This window comes from Miscanthus floridulus, chromosome 2, assembly GCF_019320115.1.
Source record: "Miscanthus floridulus cultivar M001 chromosome 2, ASM1932011v1, whole genome shotgun sequence".
In the NCBI taxonomy this organism is placed as follows: domain Eukaryota; kingdom Viridiplantae; phylum Streptophyta; class Magnoliopsida; order Poales; family Poaceae; genus Miscanthus; species Miscanthus floridulus.
This window is the reverse complement of record NC_089581.1, coordinates 144240724-144265792: the sequence shown is the minus strand read 5'-3', so window position 1 is coordinate 144265792 and position 25069 is coordinate 144240724. Positions and strand designations below refer to the sequence as shown.

General features: G+C 45.7%; 1 protein-coding gene across 1 annotated transcript; it reads left to right on the top strand.

Moving 5' to 3' along the window:
* The first annotated feature begins 10635 nt into the window (after positions 1–10635).
* Positions 10636–24346, top strand: LOC136539962 (10 kDa chaperonin, mitochondrial-like). Its single transcript, XM_066531946.1, has 3 exons — positions 10636–10821; positions 23276–23415; positions 23932–24346. Exons 1-3 carry the CDS (start codon positions 10717–10719, stop codon positions 23978–23980), a joined length of 294 nt encoding a protein of 97 aa, XP_066388043.1. The 5' UTR covers positions 10636–10716; the 3' UTR covers positions 23981–24346.
* The last annotated feature ends 723 nt before the right edge of the window (positions 24347–25069 follow it).

The window sequence follows — 25069 nt, the reverse complement described above, 5'->3', positions numbered from 1 at the left end:
GGCCACGCGCGCACGGTACCGTCGGGCGAGCGAGAGGCGGCAGAGCTGCCAGGCGGACATGATGGCGACTGGTGGAGCTGGGCCAGCAACGACGCGACGCGAGTGGCCCAAGGGCACAACAGCGACATTGACACAGTGCATGCCGCAGCAGTGGGAGGCGCAGCCGCACTACTCTGGCAGCTGGACAACGCGGCCAACCAGACGTGGCTAGGCACGCGCGTACGCGGCCGGCGCGCCGACACGGCACAGGGCAGTGGTGACCATGGCCAGACGTGGAAACGGACCGGAATCATCACGCGCACGACTTTTAAAGCGTTCCCAGAATCCAACCCGATGATTCAAATGCCAAACCAGTTTTTCTATACTCAAGAGGGTACATATGACTACCAAACAAAGACAAAACATCTTGCCACTACTTAACCCAATTTTCCTATAAAAATTCCTAAACTGAGCTTCGTCGAACCATTTCTCGACTTAGGAATTTCAACCAAAACACGATCGGATTCACGTCGAATTTGATTTCCAAGTTATGCGATACACTAGCTAGCGAATCTCGTTCTCAACCGCATGTATTTTATCGCCACCTACGACGTTCGTACTACCAACTTTATTAAAGTTTCGTATAGGCATCCTATAGCATTTTCGTTCAATAAAAATTCACTTAGAACCCTAAGCGATACAACGCGACCTGAAATGTAACATTTGTTTCGTGTTTCCGATGAACGTTTCAGGTTCCGTATATTGCTTTACACTCTATAACTCATACATTTACACATAAGTATGATGCTCATGCAGTGTTTAAGCAAAAAGTTGTACAGTGTAACACCGGGGTGTTAGACTAGGAAATATATATATTTTTTAAAAAAAGCAGGGAACAATGGGTATTAAAGATCAAGCATGGTAGATCTAGCTTTTAGCAAGCTAGAGCAAAGAGTAGGATGAGTGCGGAGAGGACAAGGGAATAGAAACACATTTATTAATGAGTGGCGTATGGATGGTCTTAGGATCACACATCCTCAAAACAGGTTTTGCGTATAGTTTATCTTTTCAACACTTATCTGCCTTATTCAATAAATTCTTGTAATTGTTATCTTGTGCAACATTCACACCAGATATGTAAAATTGTAGAGCGAAACTGCAATCAAGCTTTTCTAGCAAGGATCTAGGATTTGAGGTTGGAAGTTTGGGATCTAATGAGGATTCTTATAATCCGTGTGTTTAAAAGATATTCCAAACATGAATAAAGCACTCATTCCTAAGTCGCCATTCATGCCAGTAAAATTGAAATAGACACAACTATAATGTTACTACCAGATCAAAACCTGAGCCGACAGTGACATGACCGAAGTGTTATCAACCAACATAGATGCCTTGGTGAATATTAGTGTTGGCTTGTTGTAGGGATACGTGAGCCCAAGAGGGTGGGTGGGTCACTTAAAAACTTAAACCCATGCTTAACTTGATGTACACTAAAAAACTATAAATTAACTAGGATAATGTGCACCTTAGATTTTTCTAGTGTCTTCTACCTTAAACAACCCAAGCCGATCATGCCAACTAACCTATGTTGATCTTGGGAAGGTAAAGGTCACACAATATAAGCACAGTGCAAAAACAAACGCATAAGGTAAAGATCAACTCAAGAGAAAACTCCCCGAGACAAAGGTTTAATTTATCATGTGTTATCGATTGCCAAAGCGCAACCCCTAGTTCTTGTTGGAGCACCACGGAGCCTATGCCCTCGGTCACCAACCAATACCTTGGCTTCCTGTCTGTTTTTGCGGGATCTCATTTTCATCTAGGTCGAACCCGTATTTATTCCATTTTCAATCTATGCGGGAATATGCCTAACTATCACATGTTCTTATGTTATGTTAATATACCAAATGTGTTAACACACATGATATGCAAGTGAATATTAAACCGATCTTCATACATGCATATTGTTGTGTGACTAATTTATGCATGCATACTTGAGAAATATTAGATCATACTATGATCTTAACCTAATTTTCTGGCTCTTCATCTGTATTTGTCTGTTTTCGTATATTCACATAACCCGATTCCGTTTCTAATCCTGTCTTTTCCAAAACCGATCCCATTTTGTTTAAAAAAAATATAGAAACACAAGAAGAATTTTTCTGCCCGATTTGCATCCGTCTTCCTCCCTATCTCCAAGGGTGAATCAAGTGGATACAAAAAAAGAAGCAAACTCCAATTCTCCTTAAAAAAAGGAATTGAATTTATTCTGGGCCAATAAATTTGGCCTAGTAGCCAATAATATTAGCAGCACATAGTAGCAAATTATCTTCAGATTGGCTAATTAATTATGTGAAGGAAAGCAGACATTGATACGCTCTCACGACTGGCTAGAATGTGTGTTCCACAGCAATTTCCTTTTTATGCAAACTGCTGCAAGCCCTACAATTATATTTCTGCTGATGCAGACTGTTTCCTTAATTTTCGGTTTGCGCCGGAAGCATTGGCATGCAATTCGGTGCTTGGTAACAAAAATGTTCAATGTCGTCGTCACTTTCTCCACAATTAAACTCGATCACATATATAAATGTAGGTTGGTTGTCGGTAGGCTGTCTGCTTCAAGTTCAGGTTAGACGTACACATCCATCATCAGTGTATAGTATATCCAGTTATTTAAACTACAATAATATGCTTAACCGAAATTAATTTTAAGATGCAAGCACGCATATAAATATATAATAATGGTGTAACCTTTTTCCCATAAGGTAACTATAATACGTTTTTTTTTCTAATTCATTGGCCCCATTCGCTTCGCTGAAAAAATAAGCCGAAACACTGTTCCGACTAATTTATTGTGAGAAAAAAATATTGTTCCGACTAAAAAAAAAACTGAAAAATAAGACAAACGAACAGGACCTTCGGAGGCAAGAGGCTTAGGTAGTACTGAGGCATGGTTGATTGGCGTCATTAAAAAAACATGTGTACGATGTACTTCAGTTGATATGAAAAAGGCAAATTTTGCAGAGGGACACTAGAAAAACACATAATTGGCTGGCACACACCGCCAAACGGAGAATTTACCCAAAGACACTGCAAATTCGTGGTTGTTTGCTCAAACACATTGCGCCGATTATTTTATTCATTTTTTAATTTAGAGGAGAGAGAAGGTAGGAAAAATGTTCAAACTGCCCTCATCTTCAACCTCTGATTGTGCACCAATTTCTGCTGTAACACACCATTCAACTCCGACGGGGTGGTGGAGCAGTGCGAGGTCCGTGGAGCCAGTCGGTGAGATCCTGACTTGCCGCGCCCAGCAGCAACACGTCGATGAGCAGCAGTAGCACGTTGGTCTGGGCACCGCTGGAGCCATGAGCTCCACGCCGGCTGGGAGGTCCGTGCGCCACCCATGCCACGAGCTCCACGTCGGCAGCGTGCTCCGCGCATCGCCCGTGCCGCGAGCTCCATCGCGCTGGCCGCGTGCGCCCCACCACCGCCCGCTCGTCCGCATGCTGCTCGGCCGCACCGCCAGGGCTCAGGGGCCGCACCGCCGGGCGCAGGGGTCAGGGGCCGCTTGCCCGCGTGCTGATGCTGCTACTCGGCCGTGCCACCCGCGTGCTGCTGCTGCTGCTCGGCCGCGCCGCCGGGGCTCATGGGCCGCGCCGCCGGAGTGCAGGGGTTAGGGGCCGCTCGCCCGCATGCTGCTGCTGCTTGGCCACGCCATCGGAGTGCAGGGGTCAGGGGCCGCTCGCCTGTGTGCTGCTACTGCCCGCATGCTACAGGAAAGCGTGTTATTTGGTGATCTGGACGTATGGCTAGTTTGTTCAATCTCTAGTTTAACCCCCCCTGCTGCTCTAATTTCTCCTCACTTTTCTCTCCAGTGCCCACCGCTTCATCCCTGGTCGCCGCTCGCACAAGGCCGGGGAGGCCGCGCCGCCACTCGTGTGAGGCTAGAGAGGGCTGCGCCGCCGTTGATGTGGTTGGTCGGAGAAGGACAATGACGAATCGACCATGGCGATGTGCTACGGCAAAAATTGATACACAGCCGAAGGTTGAAGACGAGGGTAATTTGGACATTTTCCCTACCTTCTCTCTCCTCTAAATCAAGAAATAAATAAAATAATCGGCGTGGTGTGTCTGGACAAACAACCATGAATTTGCGATGTCTTTGGGCAAATTCTCTGTTTGGAGGTGTGTGCCAGCCAATTACATGTTTTTTCAGTGTCCCTCAGCAAAATTTGCCTATGAAAAACAATGAGAACTAAGAAGCACATGACAATCTATAGAATTTTCTACGTCTGCCGAAGAAACAAGTGAAAAGTTAGGGCCTCATTGGTTTGTCGCCAAATTTTACCATGCTAAAGATTTGGCAGCCAAAAATTGGACAAAAAAATTGGCATAGATTTGGCAAGCCAAATATGAGAGACCGACAAGTTTTGGTAACAAATCAAATACTAGCTAAAATTTTGGCTTAGCCAAATCTTTGGCAGGGCAAATTTTGGTCACAAACCGATCAGGCCCTCAGAGAATTGTTATTGACTTCTATCACCATGACTTCTCTAACGTTGACGGTTAACCAATATATATTCAGTATGACGTTCCCATATGTACCAGTAAACACGAGCGTGACTGCGTGAGTTAGCTAGGTATTTTTTTTAAAACATCGATTTAATGCAAATGTTAGTATTTTTAAAATTATTCTAAAATTTAACGATGTTATTCTTTTATTGGTAGGTGATATACGAACATGTTCCTCCTATGACTTTGCCAATTTCAAAATCTATCGCCCCAGTGTTTTGGATGCGCTCATAGATATAGGGTGTACCATAAAAAATCCAAATCAGAGTTTGTAAAAAAGATATGTCATTTTAGAGCAACTGCAAGAGAGTTGGTAAAAATAGATGGCTAAACCCATGATTTAGCCAATCTCTAAAATAGAAATCCCCGCAAAAAAAAAAAAAAAAACAGAAAATCCCAACAGCCTTTCTAGTATGGCGAGGCAGATAGCTAGCGTCACATGCAAGCCATATTTACCATGCGAGAATTCCGGGATAGATGACTTATTATTTTAGAAGGGAAAATTAGTTCTATAGCATCGAAAGATCACGACATCCGGAAAATACCATCAAAAGTTTACCGTTACGTAAAATACCACTCAAAGTAATAATCCGTTATGGAATCTAGCATTCTGTTAACTCGCTGTTAACGGCATCTACCTCACGTCCACTCCACTTCACCCAGAGAGGACGGTCCCACTCATCATCCTCTTCCCACCCTCTCACCAATCCCATGGCATGCTGGGGCCATCCTGGGACCATCTTTACGTCGATCTATGGCGGAGACCCACCAGGCGCACACGCAACGCAAGTAGGACCGAGCACGCGCAAGCAGGGAGAAGGAGCCGAGGGCGGCGTAGATAGAGGAAGGCGATGAGCCGATGAGGAGCTCGGTCCGAGCTACTAGCTGCGGCGGCGACCATCGACTGGCTGTTGCTCGACCAACTGGCCGGCGAGGCCCTGCGGGAGCTGATGCACACGGTGCAAGGCACCCTGTTCTGCCGCTCCACTGCCGAGCGCCTGAGCCGGAACTTCGAGCCGCTGCTGTCGCTCGTCCAGCGCCTCGGCCTACACACCCAGCGCTTCGCGGGGGATCTCCGTGAGCTTGCGGCGCGGGTCAGGGAAGCGCTCGACCTGGCCCGCCATGCCGCCGCGTCCCCGCGCTTGAACGTCTACTGTGCCGCGCAGCTGTCGCGACGGATGGACGCAGCTGACTGCGGCATCGCGCGCTGGCCGAAGCGCCACGCCCCCGCGCATGTCGTCGACGGCGTGCGCAGGCTCTACGACGAGGCCAACGCATGCATATGCCGCCTCGAGCACCGCATCGAGGAGATCGCCGCCGCCATGCAGCCGGTGCCCCGCCCTCTCCTCCCCGTCGCGCCGCCGCCGCCGCACAAGGGCGTGCCCATGCCGATGGAGGCACCGCTCGCCAAGGACGCCTTCGCTGCTGTGCCAATGGTGGTGCCACCGCACAAGGGCATGGCTATGTCGGTGCCGATGCCGGTGTATGTGGACAGGAGTTCACAGCGTTATCTCCGAACGTGACGAAATGGTATTCTCTGGTAATGGTTCATTCGTTCGGTGCTATTTCACGGACGGACAAACTTTCAATGGTATTTTTCGGATATCGCAATCTTTCGGTGCTATAGAACTAATTTTCCCATTTTAGAAAGCCAGATACAATAGCTGTTAGACTCTTTTCTTTTTCTAAAATAATCAAATATAGATTACACAATATAGATGACTCTTCTGAAGGAGAGAGAATGTAGATGACGGTTCCAAAAGAACTGGATTTTCTTGGTCCGCCGAACACATGAAAAGGTAGTACTTTTTTTATTGACCTCTAGTTCTCTACGCATCAGGACGGCCAGTCAAACATTTACGCGTTCTTTGGATAGTAGGAAAAACAAAGAAACTACGTAGGATTCACATTTCTATAAATTGAGTTACCATATACCATCCTTCGATTTTCTACAAGAGAAAGCAGAGATAAAAACGCACATGGAGATTCACAGAACTTTTGCGGGTTGCTGAGACATTTGTGAATGAAAGATTAGCGCCTTGTTATTGACCTCAGCACATCATGGCTTGCCTAATAACATTCACGGTCCACCGTACCAAATCTCAGATCAGCCAAGCATAAAGTTACCCAGTCGCTTTGATCTGATCACTTCGTTAATCACGGATTCATCGGGAAGGGGTGAGAGAATGACGTGCACATAGAAGAAGAATCATTCTTTGGTCGTCAGCTCAGACTTATAAACTTTTAATTTCAAACTATGATTCAGTCATCATCAACTCCGTACTTAAACAACTCCGATCACTCTTGATTGCCCTTTTTGAGTAGTCCAACTTGGGAATTGCCGAATTATGAAAGAATAATATGTATTACAGGGTGACAATCGAGGTAGTACAGATTATACAAAGGAATAAATTTTACATTTTCAGTTTGCCAAGTACATAGTTCTCTAGAAAGTAGAAACAGTCCCCCCTTTTGGCTGGAAACTGAAACTTGATTGTACCGGAGAACATATATAATATCCACATTGCTCACATAAACAATCATTTCATGTTGGGGTTTAAACGTCGTTTTTGAAGGGGTAATACAAGTTACAACAGCCAGAGGCAAACGATAGGACAGGAGCTAGATTTGGCTAGCAGTAATGGATTTGGTTCTCTAGCAAGTGCCAACATTTTCGTAGGATTTTGGCTATTGTTATTTGTTAATGGACACATGCATGCATATTGTGTGATGCCTTGGCAGTATGGCAAGGGTCCAGTCTAGATATCTATCTATCTATATCTATAGTTAAAGAACGAATTGTTTCTTCCAACTCGCTTTTTTATCCTCATAATTACTCCGTTTAGTATTACCCTCTTGTCTGACGAGGTGAGGCGAGCTCAATTCCAGGATCCAAAGATGTCTTCCAAGGATCCAAACAGTCCATAAAAGTAAACTACGAAGTATAATTCAGAACAGGAGTATTTATGTGTCCACTTTGTTCTCTTGATTCCGTTCCCTGAATTTATTGGCAATTTTGTCGTAGTATGAGAAAAAAGTTTATTCACATCCAGATCCATGCATCATCACTCAATCATGCGTGAAAACTCGCCACCGATGCAGCTGAATCTCATGTCAGTACTAGGCAGTTAAGCGTTCGGCAGTCAGTACGTTCAGATCGGGGAGGGCTTGAAGATGAAGGACACCTTTACCTTGCTGACAGCGAGCAACTTCCTCGTCGCCATCTATAAAGCATGTGCACGCGCAATCGCAAAGGCGTCATGCACGCGTCGTTTGTAGTATATGGTCCTAGAAATGCACGGAAGGATTCTCAATTTTGCAAGGCAAGGCAAGAAGAATCTTGCCGCAAGATGGTCCTGAGAAGCTGAAAGAGAGAGAGACCACACGGTATGAGAGCCCGGCCCAACCTCGTCAGAGTCTAACTGTTCGCTGGTTGGTTTCTGGGCTGATAAGCTCGGCTGATGCTGGTTTGTTGTGAGAGGAAAATACTGTACCATGGCTGATAAGTCCTGGCTGAAACCAACAAGCGAACAGGCTGTAAAAAAAAATGTCAGATTGCATGTCCATTGTCCAGCGTTTACAGACTCGAGACGACGTATCTGATTCTGAGGATGCAATGCAGGGTACATTTTCTCTGCAGTTCTGTTATAATAAACACTAGACATTTTTTTACAACAAATGGAGTAAAAAGTCTATCTGAAATTCTGAATACTACGGCTGCTGATCTGTACTATTAATTCTTCCTGTGCAAGCTAAGATAAAAGACAGTGCTAACGCTTAGTTTAAGGAAGCTTCTAACACTGTACCAGTACTTGCGAGCTGTGACAGACACTGACACTGCTACATCGAGCACGCACTAGTGACAACTGACAGCCATAGTTTATAAAAATCTCTCTTCGCCAGCATCAATCAATGGCTCTTAATGACGTGCTTTGACTAGTAGTAAAAAACTTGACCAAACACGCAATTTAATTTCGTGCAGTCTCCAATGAGGCCGGCCGGGCAGAACCTGATCGATGGCAAGCCAACAATTACAGCTCGGCTTTGTCTCCTCCCCCAGGGTTTCAGCGCACCTAATCCACTAGCTGCTACACAACAACAGCGAGCTCATCCCGTCTAACTGAACCAGCAGTTACTATCTCGCTTAGCCACATTGATCATCATCAGCTCGTCGTTCATGCACTCTTAGCTACCAGCTAGCTAGTTAAAGAGATCCACAGACAGCAGAGGATGGTGCTGCGCAGGAGGAACGAGCCCAAGCTCATCCCTGGAGTCCTGCTGCTTATATCTCTGGTGTTGATATTGCAGGCTGCAGAGAGTGCAGCTGGGAGCTCATCATCTTCTTGCTCTTGTCATCTGCATGGAGGAGCTGCAGTGAGGCTGCTTCAAGGGAGAAGAATGCTAGCGGGTCGTCATGCTGAGGTGCTTGCGAATGGATTAATGGAGCACGTCAACAAGGGAGGTGGAGACGCGATTGGCGAGGAGGAGAAGAGGGAGGTCATCACTGGGCCTAATCCACTTCACAACAGAAGATAGGAGGGCTGGTTCAGCGAGCTGCTACATTCCAGTTCTTCAGATTCTTGTCTTTAGTTCTTGTTGCCCTTTTTTTTTTGCCAATTCTTTCTTAGATATATAGGTACCTAATCATGCATAGAATGTTCGATGGTATTGTTGCTTTTATTTTGTTTTGTACTTTTGATTTGGCATGGGAGACAAGATGCCGAACCGTCGAATACTGCTACCTTGTTTATTGATTTGCATGAGCTGTGTCTTCTGTTCTGTTCTGAACTTCTGATTCAGAGATATGCTGATCGGAATAATCAAGTGTGCCGGACGACTTAAAAAATTGGACGCTTCGACGCCACTCCGTCTCACTGCCTTCTCCGCCGCACTCAGCTGCCTGCTTGTCGTCACCGCCTCCACCGCGCTGCACGCTTGCCGCAACCGGCTCCGCCGGCGAGCCTCTCCCCCACCTCCCCGCTGGCTCGCTGGCCGGGCCAACCTAGCAGCAGCCGTGTAGGCACCCGGACGCCATGTGTGGAAAGGGGGGCGTCGCTGGCCAGGCCCAGGCCGTGCCACCATCCTCGGCCGCTGGCTGGCCGAAACTGGCCGTTCTCCGCTATGCTCTGCGTCGTACGAAAGAAGAAGGTTGAAAAACACATGTTGTAAGCGTATGTTTCAAGTGTTTCAAATGTTTTAAAGGTATATTGCAAAAGTAGATCGTGATGTTTCATATGGTACTGTGCATGTATGTTGAAAGCATCTGATACCGATGTTTCATCTGTATTTTCACACATATGTTGCAAATGTATTTATCTAAATGTTTGCAATGTCTTTTAAGTGTTTTTTCAAGTTTTTCGGAAGCATGTTTCGAGTATTTCATCTGTCTTCATATGTATGTTGCAAGTAAGCCTGTTCGCTTGAACTTATCAGCTAGAATCTACAATATTTTTCTCTCACAACCAAACAGCTTCAGCTGGCTTATCAGCCAGCTTTAATACCAGCCGAACATGATCAATTGTATCTGGATGTTTTAAAAATAGATCGGGTGTTGCACATGAGATACGCATGGGAAGTGAAAGGGGCGCGAGGGTCCCCCGCACAGTCTGGCGGCGTGGGCCCTGCGTGGGCGCGGGTGTGGAGTGCGGCGCGCACAGGAAACAGAGTGCAGCGCGAGTGCCGAGTCCGGATGTCCGCGCGCTAGCACTACAATATCTTAAATGAGAAAAGTTACATAGTGAATGTTAAACTCATGTTACCAACAAATATAATTTACATATCCATATCCATACTTATAAAGATGAAAACATTTTGAATTAGAGCATGTCTAGATGAGGTGAAAACCCAAAAAAAAAAGAGAGGAGAAAAGCCCAACTTGCAGCCCACATGATAAGAACATTTTCAGAATGGGCCAGCCCATTAAGTTAAGTTGGGCCGTTAGCCCAACATATGAGTGCGTACCGGACCTGGAGGCTCCCTCCTCTCTGCTCGGTCGAACATTCTAGGCGTCCTCGAGACGGTTTCCCCATCCTACCCTCGGGCCTCGGCCACACTCCAAATAAACCCTAAACCCTGCGAGCCGCGGCCACAGTAAAAAAACCACTGCAACCCCGCATTAACTTGCTCCCCAAGAAGAATCGAGCGCAAGACCTCCTCGCGGCCATGGCGAAGCGTCTGATCCCGTCGCTGAACCGGGTGCTGGTGGAGAAGCTGCTGCAGCCCAAGAAGAGCGCCGGCGGCATCCTGCTCCCGGAAACCACCAAGCAGGTAACCGATATATAGATCTCGCTCTGTTCCTCTTTTTGCTGTATCCCATCCCAGCGTGGTTTGTCTTGTACATGTACATCAGTGGCCATCGTGGCGTGGGGGGTTGGTATTGTAGTTCGGTATTTGAGATCGTGGCTGGTGCCAATGAGGGGAAACTGAGCTAATTCATTCAGTCTCTCTTTTTTGGGGAAAAAGTCTTAAGTTTGTGTCGCTGATGTTGTGCTGGGCACTAAACTAGCATTGATAATCAGCATTGACAATCTTCACATGAGAAGATTACCTGCTCGAAGTTCGTGTATTCTGTGAACTAGTTGGTGGCTCCTCACGTGTATCCTTCAAGTTTCATTTGCTAGTTGCTACTAGTACTACTAGATTAGTACGGCTCTGCGATATCCAAATTTGTGCTCTTGTATTGTTCCCGTGATGATACCTTAAGTCTGCGGGTAGCTTGAATTCATGAATCAGTTTCAAAATCAAATCTTATGAACTGTGGTATACTGGTATTGAAGCTTCTAGTGTACTGGTATTCACTACGGGATACTGTTAATTTACCGAGTGTGAGTAACACTCGGCAAATAGTGCTACACACTCGGCAAACTCTTTACCGAGTGCCACACTCGGTAAAGTGGACTCGGCAAACAACGACTCGGTGAAGTTATTTTACCGAGTGTCTAATATCGGCACACTCGGAGCAGATATTTACCGAGTGCTACAATGACACTCGGTAAACAATTATGACTTGACGGTCGTCAGCCTCCAAACTGACCGTTAACGGCGACGTTTACCGAGTGTCACTATCAGCACTCGGTAAATAAATTAGCATTTCGTGATTAAAACAATTCCGCAAATAAATTTTTTGAATAATGTTTACCGAGTGTAGATCCTAACACTCGGTAAAATAATAACCATTTTCGTGATTAAAACAATTCCGCAAATAAACTTCAGGAATAATGTTTACCGAGTGTTCTCACTCGGTAAAAAGTAGTCAAATATTTCCGAGTGGGGAAGCGACACTCGGTAAAAAATGGCACCCTCGACAAAATTCACAGAATCAGAACCAATTTGGTTCTGTTGGCTGTTTTACCGAGTGCTACACTCGGTAAAACTGATAGAATCTCTGTGTTTACCGAGTGCTACACTCGGTAAAATATGTCCACAGATTTTTTTTGTTTGTTTCAGTGCATATCCAGTCACAATAAGCAACAAAATCACAGGAAATTATAATAACATGACAGATAGGCAATATATATCACATATATGTCCACAAATGTCACATCCACTCACAATAACAAACATATGTCGACAAGCACCATGCAAAGTCCACAAACACCATCAACATATGTCCAAAGTCCACAAAGTTCAACCAAGTCCACAGTTCAACATACAAAACTATCAAACAAGGTCGGATGGCCTGTCACATGGTTGGAGGCCTGCGGAGAAACGGAGTCAAGTCCAGGTCTTGATCACCCTGCATATCGTTGTTCGATCCAGCTATAGAAGGTCCCTAGAATGAGATTGCACATGTGAGTTATCTGGATCAAAGCAAATTCTAAGGTCTAAGCTATGGTAGGTCAAACTAAGGTATAAATCGAAGGTAGCTCTATATGACACGAAAGTGAAGAGTGCATCTAAGTGACTCACAGGAGTGCCGTCGCGCGGAGGTGGAGGCACCAACGGTATCATCGGCGGCGGCGGAGGCGGTGGAGGCTGGCCCATGCTCTGAGAAAAACGGGCCATGTACTCATACCAGTCCTTGTGCGCCTGCTGGAAGGCCTCAAGCTGGGTCTGCACTCACGCCCTCTCCTGTGCCAACTCGGCCTGGTGCGACAGCTCGAGGGCCTGAAGCTGGCTCTGTGAGGCCTGCTGTGACTCCTGTAGGGCTTCAATCTGGGCCTACAATTATTTATCACATAGTTAGAATGCAAATAAAGAACGAGTAGAAAATGAATGGACAACGAATGCAACAGAACTAACCTGGAGTGCTACCACCTAGGGCTGTGAGCGTGGGTGTATGGCCAGACTCGAACTCGTGCTCCGGGCTCTAATCTGGGCGAGTGTCTGAGTGTTGGCCATGTCTATGGTGCTGTTGCCCATATAGTACCGCCCGTGTGGCTTACCTGGTCCCAACCTCATGACGATGTCACCCTCGAGGTCAGCGGTGCTCGGATCAAATTCTGACCCATGGATCTCTCTCGCCATCGCCGTGTACTCGCTGAGGCGCCTGTGCACGCTCGGGTTGCTGTATGCCTCGGGCAGGTCCTCCGGGTTGTAGACGAGGTCGGGGTCCTTTGCCTTGCCCTTGTGTGCCAAGGCATATGCCTTGAACGAGGCGCACTCCTGGCCGGGGTGGAACCGCGTCTGCAGGAAGAAGCACAACAATAAGATATTATGCATTCGGAAGTTAGCATAGCAACAACAAAATGAAATCCACGTACATATCTGGCTGCATATTCCTTGAGGGTAGTGGGGCCTTGTTTGTGCGAGGAACCCTGCATCATCGCACGACAACATGAGCGTACATCGTGATATTGCTCGTACTCCTCACTCAACCACTTGTCCACAATGGCCTCCCAGCAGTTGTCCATCCCCGCACACCAAGCAGGAGGCACCTGCACGTACACGAGCACATGACAAATCATAAATCAATTTCAGTGCAATTAATCGCAGACGATGAAATCTCATGTTTACCGTCAAGTATTGCTCCTTAGTCAGGGGCAGGTGCACTGCCTGCGCTCTGGTGACTCTGTGTCCTCTGCGGCCATGGTAAATTCTTCTGCACAGGAGCTTTGTCTCGTAGAAGAGGTCCTGCACTCGGTGAACACAGACTCTGTTCACCACGTCATCCGCATCCTCCCTATGTACTCCCTCCGCCAAGGTGTAGTAATCCTACAAGCAAATACAGTCAGTAATATACAATTAATCTGATGTTATTATCAGCATAGTGCGATGAACACGTACCCACAGCTCTTTCATCACTCGGTCGGCCTTGCTGTTATAACACCTGCCAGCTCGATCAGTCTGATCGCTGGCGGCGTGCCAGTGGGACCACTTCATGGCGGGCTGCACAACACCATCGATCCTCACCATCCCGGGGTAGTTTGCCCTGCACAGAAGACCCATGACCCCGTTTACTCGGCGAGAGTGACTCCCTGGGATCACCATTTCCCAATCCCTCCACAAAGTTATTGAGATTGAATATTAGTTTCTGTTATAACTTAAAAACCTGTGAAGTAGTGTTAACATGCAAAAATTACTTACTTAGTTCCGGAGGGTCGAATCACTGGCCGTCTCTGTATGGGTAAGTCTGGGAGGCGCGATGACCCTCGCAGCCAAACCGTAGGCACCCCATTTTCCTCTGCCAGCAAGTCGGCATCCTCCTCGCGCTCAGCCCGCTCAGCCTCATCCTCCCTCCGTGCCTCCTCCACCGCCTCCGCTATCTCCTCCCTGGTCTCCTCCTCCTCCTCATCCTCCTCCATGGCCGCTACGAACTCGTCGTCGTCGTCCTGTGGAGGAGGTGTCGGCTCTCGATGCCCTCGTCGTCGCTGTCCTCCTCCTCCACCCTGGGCTCCACCTCCACCTTGGGCTCCACCTCCCTGGGCATGCCCTCGTCGTTGTCCTCCTCCTCCTCCCTGGGCACACCCTCCACCCTCAGTCTGTGCACGCCCTCCTCCTCCACCCTGGCTGGACCCCTCGCCACCAGCCAGTAAGGTCATAACCGACCTAATCTTCCTGATTCCACCGCCCACCATCAATCACCTGCAACAAAAGGAATAAACTATCAGTACGCATATACAAAAGTAAATGTATCATACATGTATAAAAGAGATGCAAAATAAGTAAATGTATCATACATGTATAAAAGAGATGCAAAATAAGTAAATGTATCATACATGTATAAAAGAGATGCAAAATAAGTAAATGTATCATACATGTATAAAATTGCCATAAGTACTACAGATCTTACATGTACTAGAAATAATCATCAAGATCATCGATAGGTGGGCCAAAAATCTCATCATCGCTATTGTCGACGTAATTATGATCGTCTCTCAAAGTCTCATCACTAGCGACACTGCCTGAATGGTGTTGCTCAAGTAATAACAAGTCCTTCGCGTTGTGAACCTCCTCTCCATCATTCCCGTCAACAATGACCGTATCATTGTCTACTTCCATTGCGAGATCTACATCTAAGACAATCTCAAAACTCCCTTCTAATCCTTCTTCTTGAAAGAACTCTCCGTCATATGTGTTTGCATCGATGTTATAATCATCATCGTTTGGGACGGGTACTTTACCATGCGGCGATACCTTGTACACAACATCATACGCCTTAAGACGGTCTTTGGTTTGGCACGGGTATGAGAGATAATAAACTTGCGTGGCCTATTGGGCCACAATGTACATGTCGTCTCCTAGCAAGACGGATGACTTTAGAACTTCGACTAACCCAAGCTCAGGGGTCTTTATCACTTCTTTGGGATCAAACCAATGGCATTTGAATATGACAGGATGAAGAGGTACACAACCAGGAAACTTGAGTTTGTATATTTCTTCAATTATTCCATAGTAGTCCAACCCATCTGTGCCTGGCGTGAAAACACCGGTATTTGTGGTTCTTCGATTCGGCCGACTCTGCTCGTGGCGAGTTGTGTGAAAGCGATATCCATTGACATCGTACACAGAGAATGACTTGACCCTAAATTCAAATCCATTGGCAACTTGCCTCAACTCGGCACTCATAGACACGTCAGTTTTGGCTTGCTAGTTCAAGTAGGATGATTCGTTATATATTTGTCGAGTTGAGAGTTAAGTACAAACAACCAATGAAATTGAACAGTACCTCCTCCTTGAACCAACAAATAAAAGTGGGATTTCATTCTCCCGCGCCATGTCTTAGAAGGGTTTCAACTTCCGCTTCGGTGGGTTCCCTCCGTGATGGACGATGGTAGAGGAGAACAAATTTGCTGTAACAGCCGTTAACAAGAGGGTTGGATGGGTGCATGCGAAATATTGACAAGAAAAGAAACAAGTTTGTGTAAAACTTACACAATGTACGGGCCAACCTCTTCAAGGTTCTGCAATACATATAGCTGGATAGAGCGCCACTCTTCTAGGCTCAACATCTTCAAGGTAGGTTCACTTGCACTTCCGAGTTGCCCTCGGAAAAGGCTGAGGGTCGACTGATTGTCAGCAGCATTGTAACGAGGGGGTGGATTATGCACATTAGGAAGGTTGTCGGCATAGTATCTTGTTGTGAAGTATGACACCTCCTCCACAATGGATGCCTCTGCACAGGAAGCTTCAATTTTGCATTTATTTTTGCATTTTGTTCTAAGAACCTTTAGGCATCGCTCAATTGGATAGCACCAACGGGCATGCACAGGGCCCCCCATTTTTGCCTCATATGGTAGGTGCAAGAGCAAATGTTGCATCGGATTGAAGAAGCCAGGGGGAAAGATCTTCTCCAACTTGCAGAGCAACACCGGGGCCATTCTTTCCATTTCTTCAATCTCGGTCCGAGATATCTCCTTAGCACATAGCTTGCGGAAGAACATGCTCAACTCTGCCATCACTCGCCAGATGTGATCAGGGAAATAGCCACGAACCATCACCGGAAGAAGGCGTTCAATCCATATGTGGTAATCATGACTCTTGAGCCCTGTGATTCGCATGGTACTTAAGTTCACACCCCTCCTCCAATTCGCTGCATACCCGTCAGGGAACATCAACGATTGGAACCATTGAAGAACTTCTTTCTTTTGGGCCCTCGTTAGGACGAAGTCGGCCTTAGGCTTCTTCCATGACTTCCCGCGTAAGGGAGGCAACATGTTTAGCTTTGGTCTATCGCACAGCGTTGCTTGATCCAATCTAGCCTTGACATTGTCCTTTGACTTTTCCCAGTCCATGATTGTGTGAAGGACCGCCTCGGCGAAATTCTTTTCAGTGTGCATTACATCAATGTTATGTGGAAGAAGGAGGTCCTTAAAGTAAGGAAGCTTCCACAAGCACGACTTGTGTGTCCAGGCATGCTCTTTTCTGTATCCCACAAAGCCCCCCTTTTCATTGTCGACCACAAGACCATCTAACATCTCAAGAACCTGGGCACCTGTCATCATTTCCGGTGCAGAGTCTTCTACTGTGACACCTTTTCGAAAGTTCTTCTTGTCTCTCCTGAATGGGTGGTCAAGAGAGAGGAATTGTCGATGTTTGTCAAACAAAGAAAACTTGCCCCCCTTCTCCAACCAAAAGAACTCCACAGCTGACTTGCATATCGGGCATGGCATCTTCGTGTGAACACACCAGCCACAAAATAACCCATAAGCCAGGAAGTCATGCATGGAATAATGGTACCAAATATGCATTCTGAAGTTTGTCTTTGTGAATCGGTCGTATGTCACTACCCCTTCGTCCCATGCACGGACCAAATCGTCTATCAAAGGCTCCATGTACACACTCATATTAGCCCCTGGGTGTCCTGGAATTATAAGTGACAAGAAAATATTTTGCCATTGAAAGGCGACGCCAGGTGGGAGGTTGAGAGGGATGACGAATACGAGCCAACATGTGTATGGTGAAGAACCCATACCATAAGGATTGAACCCATCAGTTGCCAGTGCAATGCGTACATTACGAGCCTCGTCAGCTTTGTCGGTATGCTTCTGATCGAAGCTTTTCCATGATTCACCATCGGACGGATGTATCATCTTGTCAGTGTATCGGCGTCCAGTTTTGTGCCACGTCATCTATTTTGCGGATTCCTCGCTCATGAAAAGCCATTGGATCCTTGGTATGAAAGGAAGGTACCTCAGGATCTTTGCGTTGACTTTTGTTTGCGTCTTCCGACCATCACCAGATTCTAACTCAATGTACCTAGATGCCTTACACTTCGGACAGTACTTATCGTCAGCATGTTCTCCCCTGAATAAGATGCATCCATTCGGACAAGCATGTATCTGCTCGTACGACATCTTGAGTGCATGAAGGATTTTATTTGACTCATACGTGTTCTTTGGCAGAACGTGATCATCCGGAAGTAGGGTGCCAACTACTGTCAACAGTTGATCGAAGGATTCTCTACTCCAGCTAAACTGGGACTTCACAGCCATTAGACGTGCAATGGCATCCAGTTTAGAAACATTGGTGCGCCCGTGAAGGGGTTGTTGTGCCGCATCCAACATGGCGTAAAACGCCTTTGCAGTTTGCTCTGGCTCCTGCTCTGCACTTCCTTCATCGAAAGCCATGTCATGGTCATTTAACATTTCTGCCACCCCGGCTTTAGAATCAAACTCCTCGATCCGTTGTCTCACGACCTCTTCTCTCGCACGATGGCGTTCACCATGCATGGTCCACCGGGTATAGTTCTCTACAAATCCATTGTTGACAAGATCTTTACTCATCTCCTCATATGTTTTCATTGCCTTGTTCTTACACTTCCTATAGGGACACTAGGCATGTCGCCGTCCGTTTGCAAATGCCTTCGTCATGAAATCATTGGCCTTCTCAATCCATTCATTTGTGTATTGACCCCTCTTCTGATAGCCCGTGTACATCCACTGACGGTCATCCATCCTAACATATAGACGATATTGCAGTTTAGAGCAATAGAGTAGTAGTGCTAGAGAAAAACCATATGAGATGATAAAGAGACATTCATGTTCTTGGTCGATTCACATAGAAGATGTTTGCTAGATTGGATGATGAGATTTTACCTAAGGTTGAAAGGCCGCTATGTCACTTGTAGATGGAGGCACAGCTAAGCACATTGGCATGCATGCCGCCGTGCATTGTTGTCTGAAGCAGGCAAGCTGGCTTCGCCAACTATGTAACTTGTTTACTTTATTTCAACTAAGATTCCGGTGCAAGTTATCTTGCTAAAATACATATCTTCCAGCTTTACTACCAAAGCAAAATTCCAGTCTGCAAATTAAATGCCACATCATGGATTGATTCGGTGGCACAGACTTAACTTTGTGAATTGTAACTAGCGGGCAACAAGTGGTCTCAGTCATGCATCAATTGAGACTGTCTGAAGTTTTGTAAAGATGAGACGTTGCCGGTGAAAGCCCCTAGAAGCACATACAATTGCTGTTTTAGCAATAAATGAAATGGATATAACAACAAAATTTAAGTATTCTATTATTGTCAGATTTCATTATCTAAAAAAATTCAGCCCGATTCCATGTACATATCTAACCTACCAATTTACTAAGAAATCTGACTTAATTGAAAGCAAATACATGAGCTAGGAAATGTACCATTTGGTAGGTTAGCTACAGTTTATGTGTTCACGTACATGTAACAAACTTATGATTCCAGGGCTACAATTACTGGGATGCATGCAGAGAGGAGTACTACTGCTTAATATATCACTTTAATATTATTGACGCAGGTAATAGGTGCAGGAGAGATTATTAGCATATGAATGTCCACGTGGGGGCCCATGTACTCACATCTTATTATTAGCTGGCACTTGACATGGGACCCACGTTAGACAGAGGACCTCTCTACTGTTCACATGCAGTCTCTATTAGTTCTTACACTAGCACTAGCCGATTTGCAAATCAGGAAATATAGACTATGGAAGACAAGAGCATCGTGACTGCACCGTGGCCCTCTTGGTTTGGGTTTTGCTATCCTGGCTTCGTTCCGGTGGATAGAAAGGTTGCAGGAAGACAAGAGCACCGTGACTGCACCGTCTACCTTTAAATGTTGTTTAAGTGGTTTTGCTTTTGATTTGTCGTTGTAGCAATTTCTCATGCTTTCCCCTTCTAAAACTTCTTCCACTAAGCCACTTGCCTATTGCCGGCAAAAAGGTTAACGGGGCTGCTGTATCACGCCAAGCTTTAGGATTTTACCTAACTAGTGAAAGCTAAACTTAAAAAATTATGCATCGATCACTCTACTAGTGAAAGCTTTATCTCTTACAAGACGAATTCATATCGTTTTTTGCACTTGATCTCAGTATGAATATGAATTCAATGAAACTACATTCTACAGACAGATAAAATGGTATTACAACATTTCACTCCAGGGGAACTAGGAATGAGGCAATTCGAAACACATATTCTCTGCAAGGGCATGTCTACATGATAGAGAGAGAGATAGATCCACCCCTAAATCAACAACCAAAACTGAAGTTTGAAACTAAAATTGCAATCTGAGAAGATAGATTAGCAACAAACCTCGGCAATGGATGAGGTTGCAGCCCTTCCTTTCCCGGTGGCGGCGGCTGTGGGGGACCGCCCGGTGGCGGCGGTGGTGGAGGGGAGGAGGCGGCCGCGGCGGTGGGGAGGCGCCGGCGACAGCAGGCAGTCGCACGCTTTTAGCCTAGATCCAGGACACGGCCGCGACGGCGCCGGCGAGGATCAGTCGACACAACAAATAGATGAGGTGATGATCGAATTGTACTGTGCGGTACAAACCTCGGCCTGGAGCTTCTTGTTGTGGGAGAGGAGGGCGTCGTTGTCGGCCTTGACGGCATCGAGCTGGCGCTTCAGCGCGTCGTAGTCCTTCTCCAGCTGCTTCGTCTTCCACCACGCGCGTTGGTTCTGCGACGGCGTGGAGGGGAGGAGGCGGCCGCGACGGTGGGGAGGCGCCGGCGACGGCGGGGAGGCGCCGGTGTCGGCGTGGAGCGCGTGAGCGTGGGGAGGCGCGAGCGCAAGTGCAGGGGACGGCGGGGAGGCGCCGACGCGGGGGACGGCGGTGGTGCGGCGGGGATGTGCGGGCATGCGGTGTGTGTGTGTGTCTGCACGATTTGAGGGAGAAACGGCTAAGTGAATGCCTCTGTTTACCGAGTGCCTAGATATACGGCACTCGGTAAACTCAAGCACCGCAGCCCAATTACATGTGGGCCTGGTACATGTTTACCGAGTGCCCAGATCTACGGCACTCGGTAAACAGAAGCACCGCAGCCCAATAACATGTGGGCCTGGTACATGTTTACCGAGTGCCCAGATCTACGACACTCGGTAAACAGACAGGTGGGCCGTGGCTAACCTTTACTGAGTGTTTGAGGTCACACTCGGTAAAAGTGTCCATTATTTCATGCAAAACAAAAATGAAAAAAATGCCAATTTAATCCTAAAATTCACCAAACTTTCACATGAACTATTTCATGTCATCTATTTACTATCTAAAAAATTCCAAGTTCAAATCATAATGTTGAATTTCACTCTTAATAGAAATCCTACTCGTCATTGTGAATGTTTAGCGTCTCTTTGGGAGATGTACCGGTTCGGCAGCGACGAATGTAAAAATACTTCCGAAACGTTATGAAAATTTTTCTATAACATAGATGTATGCTTCAATGTTAATTCTTCCAATCTCGTGATTTATCGAGTTCGATTTTAATTATTACAATTAAATTTATACGATATGTACCTAATTATCATAAAGAATGAAAATTTTGTGAAATATAGTAAATAAATCAAAATAAACACCATATTTTGGAATGGAGTACTAAATATCATACGTGGATAGAGGAAAAAGAATGAAGGGAAAAATAAGAAATTTGGTTGAATTTTACCGAGTGTTGCGCCAATACACTCGGTAAAAGATAGTGTTTACCGAGTGTTGTGCACTTACACTCGGTAAAACTTTAATATTACCGAGTGCAAATACTTCTACACTCGGTAAACATGTCATGCCGTGACGCCGTTTGGCGCACGGTTGGTATACTAGGTGACGTGGCACCTCAATACCGAGTGTCTGTTTTTACCGAGTGCGCCCCTTCGGTAAAATTGTAGTTTTACCGAGTGTCTGAAGTTACCGAGTGTGCGGACTCGGTAAAGCGGTATACTACCGGGTGTTTATGTTTTCCGAGTGTTGGCACTCGGTAAGTAATGTTTTCCGAGTGCCCCGACTTTTGACACTCGGTAATTGTCGGGGCACTCGGTAACTACACAGTCTCCGGTAGTGATTGAAGCTTCTTGTGTACTGGTATTGAAGCTTCTAGTGCTGATTTTTCGTTCCGCTATCAAGGCTAACTTAAACAATTTGGGCGTTCAAGTTATAGCTGCCATTAATAAACAATTTTTTGGGCATTCAAAAGTTGTATAGGTGCCATTAACAGTTGTTGTGGTGATGTCTTGTAGAAGAACAGAGGGGGGAAACAGTAGTTGGTGTTACTGTTACTTTGCACAAATTGTGCCATGTTGTTTTCGAGGCAGGGTTCAGTGGATGTATTGTGTGCAACATATGAAATTATTACTGTTGTATTGTCAGCTATGTTTACGTTTTTGGTCCATGAGTGTATTATATCAACCTGTTAGGTCATTGTGTTATATACATACCTAGGTTTTTTCTTTGAATGCTGAGTCTGGTGATTTTGTGATCTAACCTAAAATAGATGCTGCTGATATGTCAACAGGGCTGAACCCATTACACCTACTGACGGTTACTTCATGATGAATACTTGTTTTTTCGAAAGATCGTGAGATGAATACTATATCCTGTATCAATTCATAGTCCAGCCATAAGATTTATATTTTGCATGGGTGAAATAATTACATGGCAGCAGGAGTGTACTTGGTTATTAAGGTGTCGCTTAAGCGTCAGAGCAGTCTAAAGGTTGCCACAGAGAAAATGCTACCGGCAACGCTCCGTCGCCTTAGGTGTATGCGGTCACCCCCTCCATTCCGCTGTCTCCCCCTCGATTCTGCTTGATTTCGCTGTCTCCCCCTCGCTTCTTCTGCTGGCCCATCTGATTTTGCTTCTTGCCGATTCTGCTGCTGTTAGCTTGATTTTTGCTGTCTCCTGCTCGTCAACCCCTTGATTTGGAAGGGGATGTCTGCAGTGGTCGATCTGAGGGGGTGCATTGTGGTTTGGGAAGGGAGGGGAAGCGGCAGAGAGGAGAGAGAAAAGCACGAGTGAGAGGGGAAGAGGTGCAATGGCGGTGCTGGGCTGCTGGTGAACAGGAGAGAGAGTAGTGGCTGTGTTGGAGATGAGAGAGAGCCATGGGGACTTCATATGCAGGTTCATGCCGGGAGGGGAGGGGCACATGGGCTGGCTGGTGGGCTGGGCTAGCCCACTTCTTACTCCTCATTTCTTTTTTTTCCCTTTTCCTTTTTCTCCATCCTCCATGGCTCTATCCTGCTATTTTGCATTTTCCTTTCAAGTGGTAAGGTGTCGCCTCAGGTCACGGCACAGCCACTTAAGCTCAACGTAGTCAGTTGTCACGCCTCGCCTTGATAACTATGAGAGTGTACTTTTGTTACTGCAGTTTTTTATGTAGCTGTAGCTACAGCAGCCTCTAGATTAATACTGGCAGGGTGAACTGCTTGTGATGTTCGCTGCAATATCTATGTATGCTCAGTATGTAGGTTGAATGAGTTCAAATATATTGAATCATGGCGTTTCCTTTTTAGCTTTAGTTGTTTGTGGACTTTTTTTATCATGGGTTTTTAGTTTTCATGTCTCTTTTAGGCCTAACATATCACTTTATTTTTGAATGCAGCTGAACGCTGCTAAAGTCATTGCTGTTGGCCCTGGTGATCGTGATAGGGATGGTAAGCTGATCCCTGTATCTCTGAGTGAAGGCGACACTGTTCTACTTCCTGAGTATGGTGGAACTGAAGTGAAGCTTGCTGAAAAAGAGTATGTTAACATATGCATGCTATTTTGATTTGGCACTATGTTCAAGAACGATACCTTTAAAATGTTATGTTTAAACTGGCATTTTGGGTGGTAATTTAGTAGTTTGAACTATCACCCAGTGAACAGCCAAGCGAGCAGCTCCCGTTCGTCCAGCTGAGTTTCTACTGGTAATACAGCATGGTATCGAGCTGTTTTGTTAAGCTGGTTGTTATAAACCATGTACTAACACCTCCTTTGTACCTGACCAGTTAAGAATCTAGGGATGTCACTTGTCTATGCATCCTGCTAAGTAGTTGTGGTAGTAGTCTGAAAGGGGAGTTTTTTTTTTTCTAGTATCCATAGGGGTGCCTTCATTATTTTTCTACATTATGCCATATATGAGTTCTTAACTGAACCCGGTGCTAGTTATTAAGAAAATTCTTAGCTAAAGGCAATGTCAGTTTAAACATGTATAAATAAAGTTCTTTCAGGTTTGATAGTCTTGTTTTGGTCTAACCTGGTTACTTGAAATGTCAGGTACCTTCTTTTCAGAGAGCACGACATACCGGGAAAGCTTGAGGAGTAGCTCTGGACGGTCAAAATGTCACCTGTCAAGGCTGGAGTTGTTTGAAAGTAGGGATGCAGGAGTGTGTAGCCACGACTTCTCCCTTTTTTTTGTGTGTGTGGGGGACAAGCGAGAACCCGACCCTTGTGAGAATTCGATGACGTTGCCTCATTCTGGACATCATCATCATTTAAACATTTAAACTGAGGGCCAGTTTGGTTTGCGAAAAAATTGGCAAAATGCTACTGTAGCGTTTTCGTTGTTATTTGGTAATTAGTGTCCAATCATAGTCTAATTAGGCTTAAAAGATTCGTCTCGTGAATTTCGTCTAAACTGTGTAATTAGTTTTATTTTTTATTTATATTTAATGCTTCATGCATATGTCCAAAGATTCGATGTGACGAGAAATCTTGAAAAATTTGGCGTTTTGAAGAGTAACTAAACAGAGCCTGAATACAATTGCATGTTTGATTCTTCATTTCCGACATGACATAGCTAGAGTATTTTACTGACAGGACAGCAGCCGCAGCTGCTACTATGGCTGTGTCGAATGATCCAAGTCAAATTGGTGGCGTCCTCCATTGGCAGACCGCCGGTCGCCGTCGCTCGCCCCAACCACCTATTGACTTATGGTGGTAATTGCATATATATACAACTTGTTTACTTGTTGGTTTCAGTTAGGGCTTATCAGTTATGGTACAATATTTCTCTCTCTCAATAAATCAGCTCTAGCCCGACTTATCAATCCAGAAACCAACAAACGAACAGGCTGATAGACCGGTATGTTGCTGTGTTTTTTCTGGAATTTAGTCTCGTGATCAATTCGGTCGTGCTCGAGGATGACAAGACTAACCAACCGCAATCTTCCCAGGAAAATCACGTGCTAATCTTGCTTGCGCGATCATGATTAGTGGTTTAGACAACTGCAGATTTGACAAGATGGCTAGCCCTGGGTCAACTTCAATATTTTTTACTATTTTTCTACTACTATAGTGTTGCATATTATCTTTCGAGATTTATTTTGACATTTGGCCAAAATTTGAGAGAGTTAAGCAGATGATTAGACTGAATGTCAACGTGTAACTTAAGTACTTGCTGCTGCACAAAGCA

Excerpts from the sequence above, each read along its gene's own strand:
- LOC136539962 (XM_066531946.1), top strand. The coding sequence starts at position 10,717 with ATGGCGAAGCGTCTGATCCCGTCGCTGAACCGGGTGCTGGTGGAGAAG. Across the intron at positions 10,822-23,275 it reads TCCCGGAAACCACCAAGCAG|CTGAACGCTGCTAAAGTCAT; the intron begins GTAACCGATATA and ends TTTTGAATGCAG. Across the intron at positions 23,416-23,931 it reads GTGAAGCTTGCTGAAAAAGA|GTACCTTCTTTTCAGAGAGC; the intron begins GTATGTTAACAT and ends TTGAAATGTCAG.